At 51.7% G+C, this 15,916-nt stretch overlaps 4 protein-coding genes across 4 annotated transcripts; all 4 read right to left on the reverse strand.

The window, feature by feature from the left end:
• Positions 1 to 403: 403 nt before the first annotated feature.
• On the reverse strand, positions 404 to 2,831 carry LOC104633567 (uncharacterized). Its single transcript, XM_010299811.2, has 2 exons — positions 2,682 to 2,831; positions 404 to 1,090 (listed from the first exon to the last, which is right to left on the reverse strand). The coding sequence occupies exons 1-2, from the start codon at positions 2,829 to 2,831 to the stop codon at positions 404 to 406; spliced, it is 837 nt and encodes a 278-aa protein (XP_010298113.2).
• A 1,134-nt stretch (positions 2,832 to 3,965) lies between these two features.
• On the reverse strand, positions 3,966 to 5,498 carry LOC142598567 (uncharacterized). Its single transcript, XM_075737475.1, has 3 exons — positions 5,372 to 5,498; positions 4,393 to 5,290; positions 3,966 to 4,329 (listed from the first exon to the last, which is right to left on the reverse strand). Exons 1-3 carry the CDS (start codon positions 5,496 to 5,498, stop codon positions 3,966 to 3,968), a joined length of 1,389 nt encoding a protein of 462 aa, XP_075593590.1.
• A 3,358-nt stretch (positions 5,499 to 8,856) lies between these two features.
• On the reverse strand, positions 8,857 to 10,413 carry LOC142598420 (uncharacterized). Its single transcript, XM_075736942.1, has 2 exons — positions 10,287 to 10,413; positions 8,857 to 10,205 (listed from the first exon to the last, which is right to left on the reverse strand). The coding sequence occupies exons 1-2, from the start codon at positions 10,411 to 10,413 to the stop codon at positions 8,857 to 8,859; spliced, it is 1,476 nt and encodes a 491-aa protein (XP_075593057.1).
• A 3,284-nt stretch (positions 10,414 to 13,697) lies between these two features.
• On the reverse strand, positions 13,698 to 15,335 carry LOC142598480 (uncharacterized). Its single transcript, XM_075737140.1, has one exon. The coding sequence runs from the start codon at positions 15,333 to 15,335 to the stop codon at positions 13,698 to 13,700; it is 1,638 nt and encodes a 545-aa protein (XP_075593255.1).
• Between the last annotated feature and the right edge of the window lie 581 nt (positions 15,336 to 15,916).

The following is a 15,916-nucleotide window of genomic DNA, read 5'->3' on the forward strand; positions in this document are numbered from 1 at the left end:
CAAAATTAAGAACCTTCTCTTGCTGTTGAAAATGATGTATTTTAATTCTATTAAAATACATATTACTTTTGAGGATGGTTGTAAAATATATATCAAAAATGTTGGAAGGTAAATCTTGTGTTGTGAAGTAGACTCCTTGGGTATCTATATGTGTTTTGAGTGAAGGAGCCAGAAATTAAAGAAGTCGATACTTGAATTTCCCACAGACTATGAAGTTTTATTTTCCAACCCATGAGCAGAAGGAGATGGAGAGAAGAATCTTTTCCCGTCGCCAAAGCACAAATCATTTTTCCCAGTGGTGCTCTCAGCAGCACTACTACACTAGCACAGCCCAACACGAGGAATGCAAAGCTCCCTGACCATAATGGCACTTTTACTTGAGCAGGGATGGCTGATGGGTCAGTCACTTCTTCTGGCTGGGGGGCCAGTGGCTGGTCTGCTTGCTCTGGTGGGCCTCGATGTTGGGAATGACCACGGGGCATTTCTTCTGCATGGTCTGGGAGGACCCACCGCCTCCTGAGCTGAGGTCTGGGCTTGAGCATCCCCTGACGCCATAGCCCAATCCTCCGCTATGGTACCCTGATCTACCACCGCCCCCACCTGTTGTTAAGGCCTTTTCTCTCGGTAATGAATCGTATCCGTATCCCAAGCCTCCTCCCGCCGTGATGCCCAATTTCCCACTGTGGCAGCTGGATCCTCCACCACCCCCTGAGCTGCCAATGATGTTCTGGCCTGAGTCCTCACTGCCACATCCTATTCCTCCCCCAGTGCCGTAGACGGGGAGTGTTCCCCCCGCAGTTCCCCAGCCAGATGTCCCCCCACTTTCAGCACTGGCTATTACAACAGCTCCATCACCGCCACATCTGTAACCCCCTGCAATGCCGTAGGTGGATGATGTTGGCATGGGCTGGCAGGATGAAGCTCCCCGGCTGTAGATGACTGAGCCGTCCCCACCACAGAAGAAGGAGCCATGTCCCTCGAGGCTTGAGAAGCCTCCACTGTTGCTGCAGCACCCTCTGTGGTGTGAGGAGATGTCATTGCTGTAGCCCCCGTTCCGCCGGGCACATCTCCTTTGGAGACAATGATAAATCTGAAAGAGAAAAAAAAAAAAACCACCCAAACCTCCACCATTTTGCTTCATTTTGCACCATGGCAGGTGGGGAGGTTTCAGGCGGTGCGGTCAGAAAAGCTTTGCCAGGGCCTCGGGCAATGCCAGGCTTTGAAATTGAGTACTGCCCAGCTGTTCTTCAAATGCAAGAGTATTTTGACTCTTACTGGGATAGCTTTTCTCTTTCTTATCTCCAGGGTGTATTTCCAGAGAATCAAAATCTGAACTATATCCTTTTAACATCTAATAACAGCCATGGTTTTCCCCACTCATCTTCATGACCATAACTGCAGAGATGTAAAAATAGCAAGGATTATCCTCGCTTCTGTTTTTAAACTGTTGCAAGAGCAGTGGATCAAAATTTCCATGCAAGATGAGGTTGCTGGCTGTATTATTGCCATCGTTGCGTAGCATCCCCAAAGGTCTTTTACATAAGGTAACTGGCACAGCCATAGAGGTGTGTAACCATTATGAAGTACAGCATGGGCTTGTTATTAAATAATATAAAAAATGTGTCCCACACATTGCAAACATGTTGAAAACTGCAAAGACTATGCAGTCACCACATGCCGGTCCCACTACAGATGCATCTGGCTTTTTAGCCTGCTCAGCCCCATGTCTCCCAGTCCGGTGACTTGACTTCACCTTGCTTCCTAGTGATCTGATCCACACCGTAGCAAGAAACCGTACAGATCCCGAGAACTTTGCTATGCATGCTCAGGCAGCACGGGTACTGCTGCAAGCATGTGTCAAGATCTCAAATGAAGCTGTCTCCCATAAATATGAAAAATAGTAAAGTCTCAGAAAAGAGCTGACTTACCCTCCTCAGCCATTGGAAACACATTTAGAAGATAAAAGTCGACTGAATGAAGAGCTTTAACAGACAGGAACTTTTATATGGCGTTTAGCATATATGGGAAGTGAGACACCCTAAGGAATGGCAAGGATTTATTTACCAAACTCTGATTTCAGTGTTTGCTTTGACTCATAACATCTGATCGATATCTTTCCTTCACACTGCTTGTTGTGTTACATGCAGCAGTAATTGCTACTTCTGCTTAATGATGCTATTCCTGTGCTCCTGCCCTGAGCTATGTAGGACCTCTTCAGCCCCCCAGTGAGGTGGCAACGCTGGAGGAGACCAGGGCAGGTGGGTGGGAGAGTGGGTGTAGCAAAATGCTGAGCAAGAGGATTACCAAGAGTGGGACAGAGGGTGGTGGTGACCATGTCCTGCTCAGGGAAGGGACAGAGAGGTTGTGGTTCAGCGGTGTGGCAGTGCTCATGGCTTGGGGCATCGCTGGAGGGGTGGGTGTGATCAGCGAGTACCCGGGAGAGCGGAAGGCAAATGCTCAGAAAGCGTCTGGTGGTCAAACAGCACGTTGATCCCTCCAGCATCTCACTGGTGGCTCCAGTGGGTGATTTTCTGAAGAAGACATTCGCATTGGAACCAGAAGCTAGTCAAAAGTGAAGTGCCTGGCTCAGGTATTTTGAAGGGTGCTAGAGATGCTCTGAGAAAGCTTAGGGGTCCTGGAGAGAATTGTGGAGGTGTGAAAATCCTGATGCTTAAACCCACTGTGGCTGGATTACTCCTCTCGTGAAGGATTATGCCTCCAGATGCCTTCCCTCTGCATTTTCGTATGCTGTGTCCTTTCTCTGGCTTCGAAAGAGCACCAAGCACCAGGAACTCCAGGGAGACTGATCTGGAGGACTGCAGGGGATACATGCTGCGGCCATGGTGGTGGTGTTGCCTGGCATAATGTCCGCGCTGCAGCCTGTTGTCCTCCAGATCGGCCCCGCAGCACGGCTCTTGCAGGCTGGACTAGGTTTGTTCAGCTCTGAGCAATTTCGCCGTGGGGACAGTGAGTCCCAGCTTTGGCAAAAGGCCACGTCTACCAGGCAGAAAGCAGTGCACAGGGGTGGTGGTGATGCCCTCGCATTTCAAAGCAGATTTCAAAAGCTTGGGCAAGGAGGGATTTAAGGCCTGGAAGCATGATATATTGAGCTGCCTGAGGGACTTGTGGCTGGTTTTATTTCCTTCTGCCTGGCCCAGGGCTGATTTGGCTGACTCAGTGTGTGAGGCTTACCCTCTGAGGTTTGCAAAGCTGGGAGGGAAGGAGAAGGATGGGAAGGACATGGACATTGGCATGGTGTTGTTGGCCACCCTGAGCAGCAACAGCTGCTATTGAGGGTCAGTCCCAGTCCCTGCTCTTCAGGACTGAGCCTAATGGATTTGGTCATGTCTTCCAGCACCACTTCATTGCTCCACAGACATGGTCATTGGGTGCTGGTACCTCAGAGGACTTCAGAGCTATGAGCTGGGATGGCTGCATCATGCATAGGCACCAAAGGGATGTTGGGTGCTGTGGTTGCTTGATGTTTTATCTGTTGTTACTCTGTCATGGAGCCCATGGGGGAAAACGAAGGTGCTATAAACTGAATGGCTTAAGAGATGCATCTACAGCAATGCACTATTGAACCCATCATCTTCTTTACAGAAAGGAGGAGTGAAATGCCTCTTCAGATAGATTTCCAGCTTCCAAGACCGTACGATGCTGGTTGAGAAAAAAAAGAAAAAACCCACACGCAGAAAAAAAGGCAGCTTTGAGATATTATTACTTTTATTAGATGGAAAAAATGCTTTTTGGAAAAGCAGCAGAGCCTTATCAAAGGCATCCCAACACCAGCAGCAGGGCACAAGGCTTTTAATCCTGGAATTCTCAGCACAGGGATGCAGCATCAAGGGAAGGGAAGAGGACACGCTGGGAAGAAACAGGCTAACAGAACCAGGACTGGATGGAAGAGGTGACATGGCAGAGGCAGGGCTGTTCTTGACGAGATCTGGAGCCGCCTGTGACTGTTACTTCTGGTGGCTGGGGGACCAGTGGCAGGCCTGCTTGGTCTGATGGGACTCGATGTAGGGAATGACAAGAGGGCATTTCTGCTGTGTGGACTGGCAGGAGCCTCCGCTGCCCCCTCCAGAGCTGATGATGATTGTGTGGCCTGAGGAACCGCCACTGCCACCACTGGATCCTCCACTGCAGCATCCAGAGGATCCCCCACTACCTCCACCTCCAATGATGATCTTGCCTCCTGAAGACCCACCGCTGGATCCTCCACTGCAGCAGCCAGATGACCCTCCACCTCCTCCACCCCCAATGATACTCTTTGATGCTGAAGACCCACCACTGGATCCTCCTCCCATGCCATAGCTGGAACCTCCACTGCAGTATCCAGAGGATCCCCCACTACCTCCACCTCCAATGATGATCTTGCCTCCTGAAGACCCACCACTGGATCCCCCACTGCAGCAGCCAGAGGATCCTCCACCTCCTCCACCCCCAATGATACTCTTTGATCCTGAAGACCAGCCGCTGGATCCTCCTCCCATGCCATAGCTGGAACCTCCACTGCAGCATCCAGAGGATCCTCCACTACCTCCACCTACAATGATGATCTTCCCTCCTGAAGACCCACCGCTGGATCCTCCACTGCAGCAGCCAGATGATCCTCCACCTCCTCCACCCCCAATGATACTCTTTGATCCTGAAGACCCACCACTGGATCCTCCTCCCATGCCATAGCTGGAACCTCCACTGCAGCATCCAGAGGAACCCCCACTACCTCCACCTCCAATGATGACCTTGCCTCCTGAAGACCCACCACTGGATCCCCCACTGCAGCAGCCAGATGATCCTCCACCTCCTCCACCTCCAATGATACTCTTTGATCCTGAAGACCAGCCACTGGATCCTCCTCCCATGCCATAGCTGGAACCTCCACTGCAGCATCCAGAGGATCCCCCACTACCTCCACCTACAATGATGATCTTCCCTCCTGAAGACCCACCACTGGATCCCCCACTGCAGCAGCCAGAGGATCCTCCACCACCTCCACCCCCAATGATACTCTTTGGTCCTGAAGACCAGCCGCTGGATCCTCCTCCCATGCCATAGCTGGAACCTCCACTGCAGCATCCAGAGGATCCCCCACTACCTCCACCTCCAATGATGATCTTCCCTCCTGAAGACCCACCACTGGATCCTCCACTGCAGCAGCCAGATGATCCTCCACCTCCTCCACCGCCTGAGCTAATAATGATCTTCTGGCCTGATCCCCCACTGCCACCGCTGTATCCTCCTCCCATGCCGTAGCCTGAGGAGCCCCCGCTGCAGCAGGATCCACCTCCTCCACCGCCAGAGCTGACAATGATCTTGGCAGAGCCCCCGCTGCCCCCACCGTAGCTGCCTGAGCCTGAGCCCCCACAGCAGGAGGAGCCCTGCGACTGGTAGCTGGAGGAGCTGCCCCCATGGCAGCAGGAACCCCCGCTGTGGCATCCGCCGGACTGGGAGGACGTTTCATGGCAGCCTCCGGAGGTCTGTCTGGAGCACATCTTTGAGTAGTCACCCTGCAAGAAACAGTGCTGTCAGAAACGAGCTTCTTGGAGATGCTGCTGAACCTTCACAGCAAACAAAAAATGGAGGAAATACCCTGTCTGCCCCGTATTCTGCAGTCCTACAAGAACAGCAGCTTCATAAACTCCCTCTCCCTTGTCTGACACCAGGAAAGACCTGCAATGAAAAGTTCCCAGGGACTGGTTTGCGGATCACAACAGTTACAGAAAAACTCTACACACAGGAAGATTGCGATTACTTCCAGAGATTTTTACATGTGCTCTGTCACGCTCAGAGCTGGCAGTCTAAAAACTTCAGTCCTGCTGTAGATTGTTCTGGATGTACATACCACTAAAACTCACAAAAGCTGAAAACTCAGCCATATCTATGAGCTCTGAGAATATCACCCACAACTCCTTTCTGTAAGGAAGGCAGTCCAGTTGGCACACCAAATTGGTTTTTGGATAACACAGTCCAACATTGAGTCGGTGTCGTTCCCCCGTTCAAATCATGCTCAAAGACCAATTGGTGGTCTGACCACTCTGCATAGGGGTTCAAAAAGTTTCCGTATCAATGGGCTTACCTTCAGTGCAACTGGAAATGCTTGCAGGGCTCGGTGGCAGGTGAATGAGGACCGTTGGGGTAAGTGAGCTTTTATATGTGCTCCTAAGGGAAGTGAGACACCCTAAGGAATGCTGATAGATTTATTAATGAGCCTGGCTTTAGCTACCTCCTTCTTTGACTCACTTGCAGCAGATAGGTGGTGTGAAGGAGATGTATCAATTACGTTCTATATTGCAGTTGCTAATTCTACTTAATGATTAATTTCCGAGAGCCTTGCTCTGAAATGTTGGCGGCAAATGGGTGCTGGGGGTCTATTTTGGGTGCTCCCCAACCCATTTCTGCTCAGCTGCAGCTTCTTGGGTACTCAGCAGAGAGTGGAGACAGAACAGATGCTGCGGGATGGAGACTGGAGCGCCTTGGGGTTAGAACATGATGGAAGGCCAACAGTAAAGGGTGCACTGGAGCGGAGTCCCAGCGGGTTTTGGGGTAAAAAGGGTTTCCTCAAGGACTGGTGAGATGGGGAGCTGGATGGGGAGCAGGAGTACATCCGACTCACTGGGAAAGGCAACCATGTGCTCAACAGGCGAGAGGTACCACCAGCCCAGATTCATTTCAGAGGGCCCTGTGAGGATGGCAAAGACATGAGGGACATTTTGCCTCACGCGTTTGGGAGTCCAAGGTGAACGCTGCTGTTGATTGAGCAGACAGGTCTGTGCTCAGCTCCAGCTTCCCAGGGGTCCTGATCACCAGGCTGCAGTTGGGAAAGTCTTGAGATCTTTCTATTTGCAAAGGTGAATTTGAAGGCCGTCAAGACCCTACCCATGAACTCTAGGATACTAAACATTTCCTCTGTCTTAGCAGGACCTATTTTTTGAGGGTCCTGCTTCAATGGCCAGCCCACCCATACCTTAGGCTGGGGAGGCATCTGGGTTTTTTTCCTTGCTGGAGAATGACAGTTCGTCAGCACAGTTATCGCAGTGCTGGCTGCTGTGTTTTGCAGCAGCTTCATCCTGTCACGGCGTCATGCATGCTTGGAGGCTGACAGCAGCATCCACCCTCATGGGAGGTTGAGTAGAGGAAAGCATAATTGGAGGGGCTTAGCTGAGAGGATGCATGACAGCAGCAGCAGGCTGCCCAGCCCTGTCATGATGAACATATTTTTGAGCATGCACGCAACTCCATTGGTATGGGGACACAGCCGTCAGCACCAGGAATGTGGGTGCAGGGGGCTTCCTTCATTTTGCTTTGGACTCCCTCCAGTGGCTTAAGCTCTACTCTCATCACCAAGGGGAAATCTAATTGTCACTGCAATTCTGGCTCGCACCCGTGAAGTGTGGGCGTTGTGCTACTGAGCATCACAACACCTTGATCCGTTCCATGCATTTAACCTGCAGGGACTTGCACAAAGGGGCATCTAGGATTTGCAGCTCACCAGGACCCAGGGCACGAGGAAAAGCTGTGGAGGCTTTCCGCAGGGGTGGTGAGAGCTGCTCCTGCAAGTACTGGTGTACAGAGACCACAAGGCTGGACCCCACAGGGACTGGAAACACTGAACCTGTAGCATATGTGCATGTGTGGTGCTTGCCTCATGTGGAGGAAGAGCGTGGCTGGAGCCACAGCTGCTGCAGGGGTTGGGATTGCCACAATCTTCCCCAAGTTAAAGAGCAGCTTTAATACCCACGTTCGGTAAAGGCAAGGGTGGATGCAGAAAGCTTCGTGGTGGTGGCTGCAACAAATCTGGGCCACGCTGCCTGTTTTCTGATGCTCTGTCTGGGCCCTTTTCTGCCCTGCAGTCCAGTCACCCTCAGGATGGGCTGGCAAGTCACGTTGCCTTTCAGTCTCATCACCGCAAAGACCTCAATGGATGGTGCCTTGGTGTGCATTGCTATGAGAGAGAGAAAAATTGGGGCCAGATCCTACAATCCTTTTCCCCAGCAGCTTCCTTCATGCACAGCAATGCTAACGTTGATAGCATGGGACATGAAGACACTGCTGGTGTAAGAGGAACTCTCCAATTTTTCTGCAAAAGGCAAAATCCAGACAGTCATGACCGCTCAAGCATTTGCATGGACATTGATCCCTTTTATTCCTAATTTTGTTTCCTGGCTACCAGCTGTGTATGTGAGATGGACAAAAAACCCTTTTAGCTTAAAATTTACTGAATGCAAGACTGTAATCACACCTGTCTTGAAGAGGACTTGCTGCTGACTTCAGCACAAATTTCTCTGAATGTTGCCTACCAAAACTAATTGTTTTCTCCCGATAGATCTAGAGAAATGGAGTACATAAAAACCTAACTGCATTTCCAAAGGATGCTGCTGTCTGCACTGAAAATCTCTGCAGCGAAATCCAGAGCTTGTGGTCTCCTTCCTTCTCTGGGAAGTGGAAACCGAGGTGGAGCTATTCCCCAGGTTAAAGTCACAGCCTTGTTGGACATTATTCGCAAGAGGGACACAGATGTTCTACTTAAGCAAGATCTGTTAACACTCATCTGCTCCACCACTGCAGGCTGAAGATTTCACAGCTGAATGTATTTGATGTATTATTCACTTTTTCAAAGTAAACAGGAAAATGACAAAGGACAAAAGCAGCCTTGAGAAACCAGTTCTTTCTGCACACAGTAATTTTTATTTCCCTTCATTGATGGGTGAGAAGAGCCATCTGGGAGTTCAGAGCACAGGGATACAGCATCAAGGGAAGAAAAAGGAAGAGGACAAGTTGGGGATGAAACAGGCAAACTTGGGAGACAGAGGCAGGGCTGTTCTTGATGAGATCTGGAGCTGACTGTGGCTGTTACTTCTGGTGGCTGGGGGACCAGTGGCAGGCCTGCTTGGTCTGATGGGACTCGATGTAGGGAATGACAAGAGGGCATTTCTGCTGTGTGGACTGGCAGGAGCTTCCGCTGCCCCCTCCAGAGCTGATGATGATTGTGTGGCCTGAGGAACCGCCACTGCCACCACTGGATCCTCCACTGCAGCATCCAGAGGATCCCCCACTACCTCCACCTCCAATGATGACCTTGCCTCCTGAAGACCCACCACTGGATCCTCCACTGCAGCAGCCAGATGATCCTCCACCTCCTCCACCCCCAATGATACTCTTTGATCCTGAAGACCAGCCGCTGGATCCTCCTCCCATGCCATAGCTGGAACCTCCACTGCAGCATCCAGAGGATCCCCCACCACCTCCACCTCCAATGATGCTCTTTGCTCCTGAAGACCCACCACTGGATCCTCCTCCCATGCCATAGCTGGAACCTCCACTGCAGCATCCAGAGGATCCTCCACTACCTCCACCTCCAATGATGATCTTGCCTCCTGAAGACCCACCACTGGATCCCCCACTGCAGCAGCCAGAGGATCCTCCACCTCCTCCACCTCCAATGATACTCTTTGATCCTGAAGACCCACCACTGGATCCTCCTCCCATGCCATAGCTGGAACCTCCACTGCAGCATCCAGTGGATCCCCCACTACCTCCACCTCCAATGATGATCTTGCCTCCTGAAGACCCACCACTGGATCCCCCACTGCAGCAGCCAGATGATCCTCCACCTCCTCCACCCCCAATGATACTCTTTGATCCTGAAGACCCACCACTGGATCCTCCTCCCATGCCATAGCTGGAACCTCCACTGCAGCATCCAGAGGATCCCCCACCTCCTCCACCTCCAATGATGCTCTTTGATCCTGAAGACCCACCACTGGATCCTCCTCCCATGCCATAGCTGGAACCTCCACTGCAGCATCCAGAGGATCCTCCACTACCTCCACCTCCAATGATGATCTTGCCTCCTGAAGACCCACCACTGGATCCTCCACTGCAGCAGCCAGATGATCCTCCACCTCCTCCACCCCCAATGATACTCTTTGATCCTGAAGACCAGCCGCTGGATCCTCCTCCCATGCCATAGCTGGAACCTCCACTGCAGCATCCAGAGGATCCCCCACTACCTCCACCTCCAATGATGATCTTCCCTCCTGAAGACCCACCACTGGATCCCCCACTGCAGCAGCCAGATGATCCTCCACCTCCTCCACCGCCTGAGCTAATAATGATCTTCTGGCCTGATCCCCCACTGCCACCGCTGTATCCTCCTCCCATGCCGTAGCCTGAGGAGCCCCCGCTGCAGCAGGATCCACCTCCTCCACCGCCAGAGCTGACAATGATCTTGGCAGAGCCCCCGCTGCCCCCACCGTAGCTGCCTGAGCCTGAGCCCCCACAGCAGGAGGAGCCCTGCGACTGGTAGCTGGAGGAGCTGCCCCCATGGCAGCAGGAACCCCCGCTGTGGCATCCGCCGGACTGGGAGGACGTTTCATGGCAGCCTCCGGAGGTCTGTCTGGAGCACATCTTTGAGTAGTCACCCTGCAAGACACAGCATGCTTTTTACTCAAGAGCAGCCGCTGCCATCACGGGAATTTCCCCCAGCCAGAAGGACTCCTGTACAGCCCAATGACATTGACAAACAGTGTCCTGAACCAGTCAACCTCCCTTCTTCTAAGCACTTTGTGCTCCATGGGTCCCAGCCACAGATAGAGCCTTCTGCTAACAGAAGATTACCAGATTGCTCAAGTTGATCAACCTGCCATTTAAAGTCTTTTATCCCATAATTGTTCCATCTCCATTTCTATACTGATGAAACACACAACTTTCAGTAGCATGAGATGATCCTGCTTCTGCTGACATTCACAGATTTAAATTCACCCAAACCACCACCCATCAGGCATAGTTTACCAATGCATTCATGTTTTACAAGCATGAAAGTAAGAGAAGAATCGCTCCTTTTGGCAGAAATGGACTTACCCTTCTTGGCTCCAACAATGCGTACAGCAGAGCAGAGCTGAGCGAATGAAGGACTGTGAGATCCAGCAGCTTTTATACCATTTCTAGTTTTCCTGGGTGGGAAGTGAGGCATCCAGAGGAATGGTGATAGGTTTATTGACTAAACAAACTGTCCTCCTTCAGCCCACTTGTCCTGACTCATCGAATCGGATCAATGCCTCTCTAGTGCATCACTTCCTAGGCTACTTGCAGTTTGGCTGCAGGTACCACGCATGAGCTCAGCTCCTACAGTTGACTTTCAAGGTAGGATTGTGGGACTCCAGCTAGCACGCTCCACTCAAGCTGGGAGATGCTGCTGGGGTGACGACTGGCAGCAGAAGGGGCTCTGGAGACTTGTGTTTATTGTGTATTACGAACTATGGAGATGCCCAGGGGAAGGGACAGGGCTGCACTGGGTAGGACTGCTGTTGCTGGGGCAGCAAAGGAATCTCACATGCCTGGACTTTGCCACTACACCAGTGATGTGTTGATCATGATTTTTGTTTGAATGCACCACTGTGGACAGCACAGAGATCAGGGAGGCTTTACACTGCCTCTGGGAGGAGGGGTGATGCCTATTTCAGAAAGGAGTTGAAGTGCTGTGGGTAGATGGTAACAGATCATAGAATCATCATAGAATGGTTTGGGTTGGAAGAGACCTTAAAGACAATCTAGTTCCAACCCCCTGCCATGGGCAGGGACAACCTTCACAAGATCAGGTTGCCCAAAGCTCCATCCAACCTGGCCTTGAACACTGCCAGGGAGCCAGGGGCAGCCACAGCTTCTCTGGGCAACCTGTGCCAGGGCCTCACCACCCTTTTACTATGGTAAAGAATTTCTTTCTTATATGTAATCTACATCCACCCTCTTCTAATTTAAAGCCATCCTCCCTTGTCCTGTCACTCCCTGCCCTTGTCCCCAGCCCCTCTCCAGCTTTCCTGTAGCCCCTTCAGGGACTGGAAGGGGCTCTAAGGTCTCCCCGCAGCCTTCTCTTCTTTGGGCTGAACCAGACCAACTCTCCCAGCCTGTCTCCATAGCAGAGGTGCTCCAGCCCCTGGATCATCTCCGTGGCCTCCTCTGGCCTCACTCTAACAGCTCCGTGTCCTTCTTGTCCTGGGGACCCCAGAGCTGGACGCAGCACTGCAGGTGGGTTCTCACCAGAGCGGAGCAGAGGGGCATAATCCCCTCCCTTGACCTGCTGGTCACACTGCTGGACACGCAGCCCAGGACATGGTTGGCTTTCTGGGCTGCAAGTGCACATTGCTGGGTCATGTTGAGTTTCTCTTCCCCCGACATCCCCAAGTCCTTCTCCTCAGGGCTGCTCTCCATCCAGCATCCACCCTGTGTAACAGCATCTTGATAGATATTAATCAAAAGGATGAATTCATCCCAGTTTGGGAGATGGCTCTGGTGTTTCTGAAGAAGCAACAAGATCTGAAGATGCTCTGTGCTCCTGTTGTCACCCTGAGAGCCTCTGAAACTTGGTTCCCAGCTTTCTCGGTCCTGGGCTGTTTCTGGGTGCAGGGATGGTCAACAGCAACGCTCCCACCTCCAAGAAGTGGGACCCCAAGCTTTCTGTTAGCCCTGTGCAGGCAACAGCAGTGTTCCTGCTGGAATTTTAGCACTCTATGACTTTCCATAATAAAATCCCAGGCAACTCAGCTGTTCCAGTGGCAGCACTGGCTGGAGGAGCTTGTCTGGATGCGTTTTCACAATGCTTGCCTCCCTGGGATCCCCAAGGGGGAGAGGACAGAGGGTAGAGGGACACATACATTTGAAGCTCTTTTACCTGCTATAGATGTGGGTGACTCCCATCTCTTTTGGGACACTTCCAGGCATCTGTCATCTGCCTTACATAGAATAGTTCAGGCAGAGAAGGTTTATTTTCCTTTCCCTGCTAATTGCCAGAATATACCACATCAAAGAAATCACTTCCCATAGGGAAACTCCCTCTGAAGAGTCATACCTGGAGCTGTGTTTTATTCCTGTGGGAATGAGGAGATCTCTAATTACTCCAGGTTCAGCATCTCAGCCCTTGGAAGGGGCCTTCTTGAGTCCTGCCCTGACGTTGGTTCTACTAGGGGTTCAGAGCTGGAGTAAGGGTTGGACAGACTCCTCATTTATCTTCCACAGCTGCTTGGTGAAGCTGTGAGCACCAAGAGCTCCTACAACATGCATGTGCAAGGACCTCAGCATCACACTTGTAATAGTACCTTGTAATCCTTTATACTAGAGTTTTTACATCTTTTTCTCTCCTAAACCATTTAAAACTTCCTTGAGCATCGCATGACATTTTGATGAGGTAAAGAGACTGCAATGTTTAACTTTGTGGTACCTTATCTGATGGGCAAAAGTAAGGATCATGAGTAGCAACAGACATTAAAAGATGATTGAAGAATATTTAGTGAAGCCAGCGCCTCTTCTAGAGATGTGTTTTCAATGCACTTGTGCTCTGCAGCTTTATTACAACAACATCGGCTCAGAATAAAAACATAATAATGGAACTAATGCAAATGTTGTGGTATAAAGCAAAATCCAACCACTCAGACACTGAAGCTCTCTAGGACCGCAAGTTTTATTGTCTTGTGCAAGCACTAGAACGCTGAGGCAGATAACAGACATATGAAATAATCCTGGCTGGAGGTTATTGATACATAACACCAGAGGTTCTGGTCAACTGGAGAGCTGAACAGAAAAATCCCAAGGAAGAGGATAAAGGAATAATGCAAATATTCTTAAATTTAACAGAGAAAGAAATGTCAGGCATGCTTGTATCTTGGGTCTTCTTGATCTGAGAGTCCCTTCTGCAGACACTACTTGTGTTTTGTCTGCGGTGGCCAGGAGATTGGCTGGGTCTGCTGTTGAATGGACATACCTCCAGAACTGGATGAACCACCTCCACCGCCACCTCCTCCAAAAGACGATGATCCCTGGCTCTGGTGGCCTGACCCTCCTCCCCCAATGATGCAGATGGATCCTTGACCCTGGTGGCCTGAACCACCACCACCTCCCCCTTGTCCTCCTATGCTGCCACCTCCAATACAAATGGGGCCTTGGCTCTGGTGGCCTGAACCGCCTCCTCCTCCTCCCATGCTCCCACCTCCAATGCAGATGGGGCCTTGACCCTGGTGGCCAGAGCCACCTCCACCACCACCACCACTTCCTCCACCAATACAGATGGGACCTTGGCCCTGGTGGCCAAAGCCACCACCTCCACCTCCTCCTCCTCCTCCACCTCCACCAATACAGATGGGACCTTGGCCCTGGTAGCCAGAACCACCACCCCCACCTCCTCCTCCTCCACCTCCACCAATACAGATGGGACCTTGGCCCTGGTGGCCAGAGCCACCACTCCCACCTCCACCACCACCACTTCCTCCACCAATACAGATGGGACCTTGGCCCTGGTGGCCAGAGCCACCACCTCCACCTCCTCCTCCTCCACCTCCACTAATACAGATGGGACCTTGGCCCTGATGGCCAGAGCCACCTCCACCACCACCACTTCCTCCACCAATACAGATGGGACCTTGGCCCTGATGGCCAGAGCCACCACCCCCACCACCACCACCACCACTTCCTCCACCAATACAGATGGGACCTTGGCCCTGGTGGCCAGAGCCACCACCTCCACCTCCTCCTCCTCCACCTCCACCAATACAGATGGGACCTTGGCCCTGGTAGCCAGAGCCACCTCCACCACCACCACTTCCTCCACCAATACAGATGGGACCTTGGCCCTGATGGCCAGAGCCACCACCCCCACCTCCTCCTCCTCCACCTCCACTAATACAGATGGGACCTTGGCCCTGGTGGCCAGAGCCACCTCCACCACCACCACTTCCTCCACCAATACAGATGGGACCTTGGCCCTGATGGCCAGAGCCACCACCTCCACCTCCTCCTCCTCCACCTCCACCAATACAGATGGGACCTTGGCCCTGATGGCCAGAGCCACCACCCCCACCTCCTCCTCCTCCACCTCCACCAATACAGATGGGACCTTGGCTTTGGTGCCCTGAACCACCTCCACCTCCTCCTCCCATACTACCACCTCCAATGCAGATGGGACCTTGACTTTGGTGGCCTGAACCACTACCACCACCTCCACCACCACCACCTCCTCCTCCTCCTCCTCCAATAATGCAGATATGTCCTTGTCCCTGGTGGCCTGACCCACCACCACCTCCTCCACCTCCTCCTCCAAAGGAGGATGATGATATGTGGGTCTGGTAAATAGCACCACCGCCGCAGCCACCGCTGCCTCCTCCTCCTCTGTGGCAGGGTGATCCTTGGGTCTGGTATACTAGCGATCCTCCTTCACCACTACTGTGGCAGGATCCTCCTCCACCACCTCCGTGGCATGAACCTCCTCCACCACCACTGCTGTGGCATCCACCAGACTGCTCAGAGATCCCTTGGCCATCACCCTTCTGCTGATGGGAACCCATCATCCCAGGCGTCGGGGAGTCCTCCAAGAGAGATTAAAAACAACCTCATCAAACCTGGGGCAGGAAAGCTTGTGTTATTGTGCCCCCCCCATCCCCTTCCAAAGACAGGCCCATACGTGAAAATGTCTTCTGCTCCCTTTTTGCCCCCCCCATTCACCTCTGATAGCTAGTGTTAAAGGGTATTGTCAACCTCAGGAATTTATAAATTAAAATGATTCCCAGGAAGGACCCGGGAAGTTTTCAGCTCATTCCATATCCCTTGATCAGTTTTTCTATAGGACCTCCTCTATCCATATATAACTGGTCTTTTTGTCTAGGACAGGTGCAACCATAATCATTCCTTAATAATTCCTTCTTGCAGCAAGCTGTCAGAGTGGCATGCCACTGCAAGAGGTACACAAGGTCGTGGTACACCAGAATTACCCTTATCCAAAAGTGGTTTGGGAATTTTGAAAGGGTGCTTGGTGATAAGTATTAATATTCCATGTCATACAAGAAACAAAGAACACGGCTCATCATTTACATAACAATGTCATTAAAAATTAGAAGAAAGAGGAACAGCCAGCGGAAAAGATATCAGC

Source organism: Balearica regulorum, chromosome 28 (genome assembly GCF_011004875.1).
Source record: "Balearica regulorum gibbericeps isolate bBalReg1 chromosome 28, bBalReg1.pri, whole genome shotgun sequence".
In the NCBI taxonomy this organism is placed as follows: Eukaryota; Metazoa; Chordata; class Aves; order Gruiformes; family Gruidae; genus Balearica; species Balearica regulorum.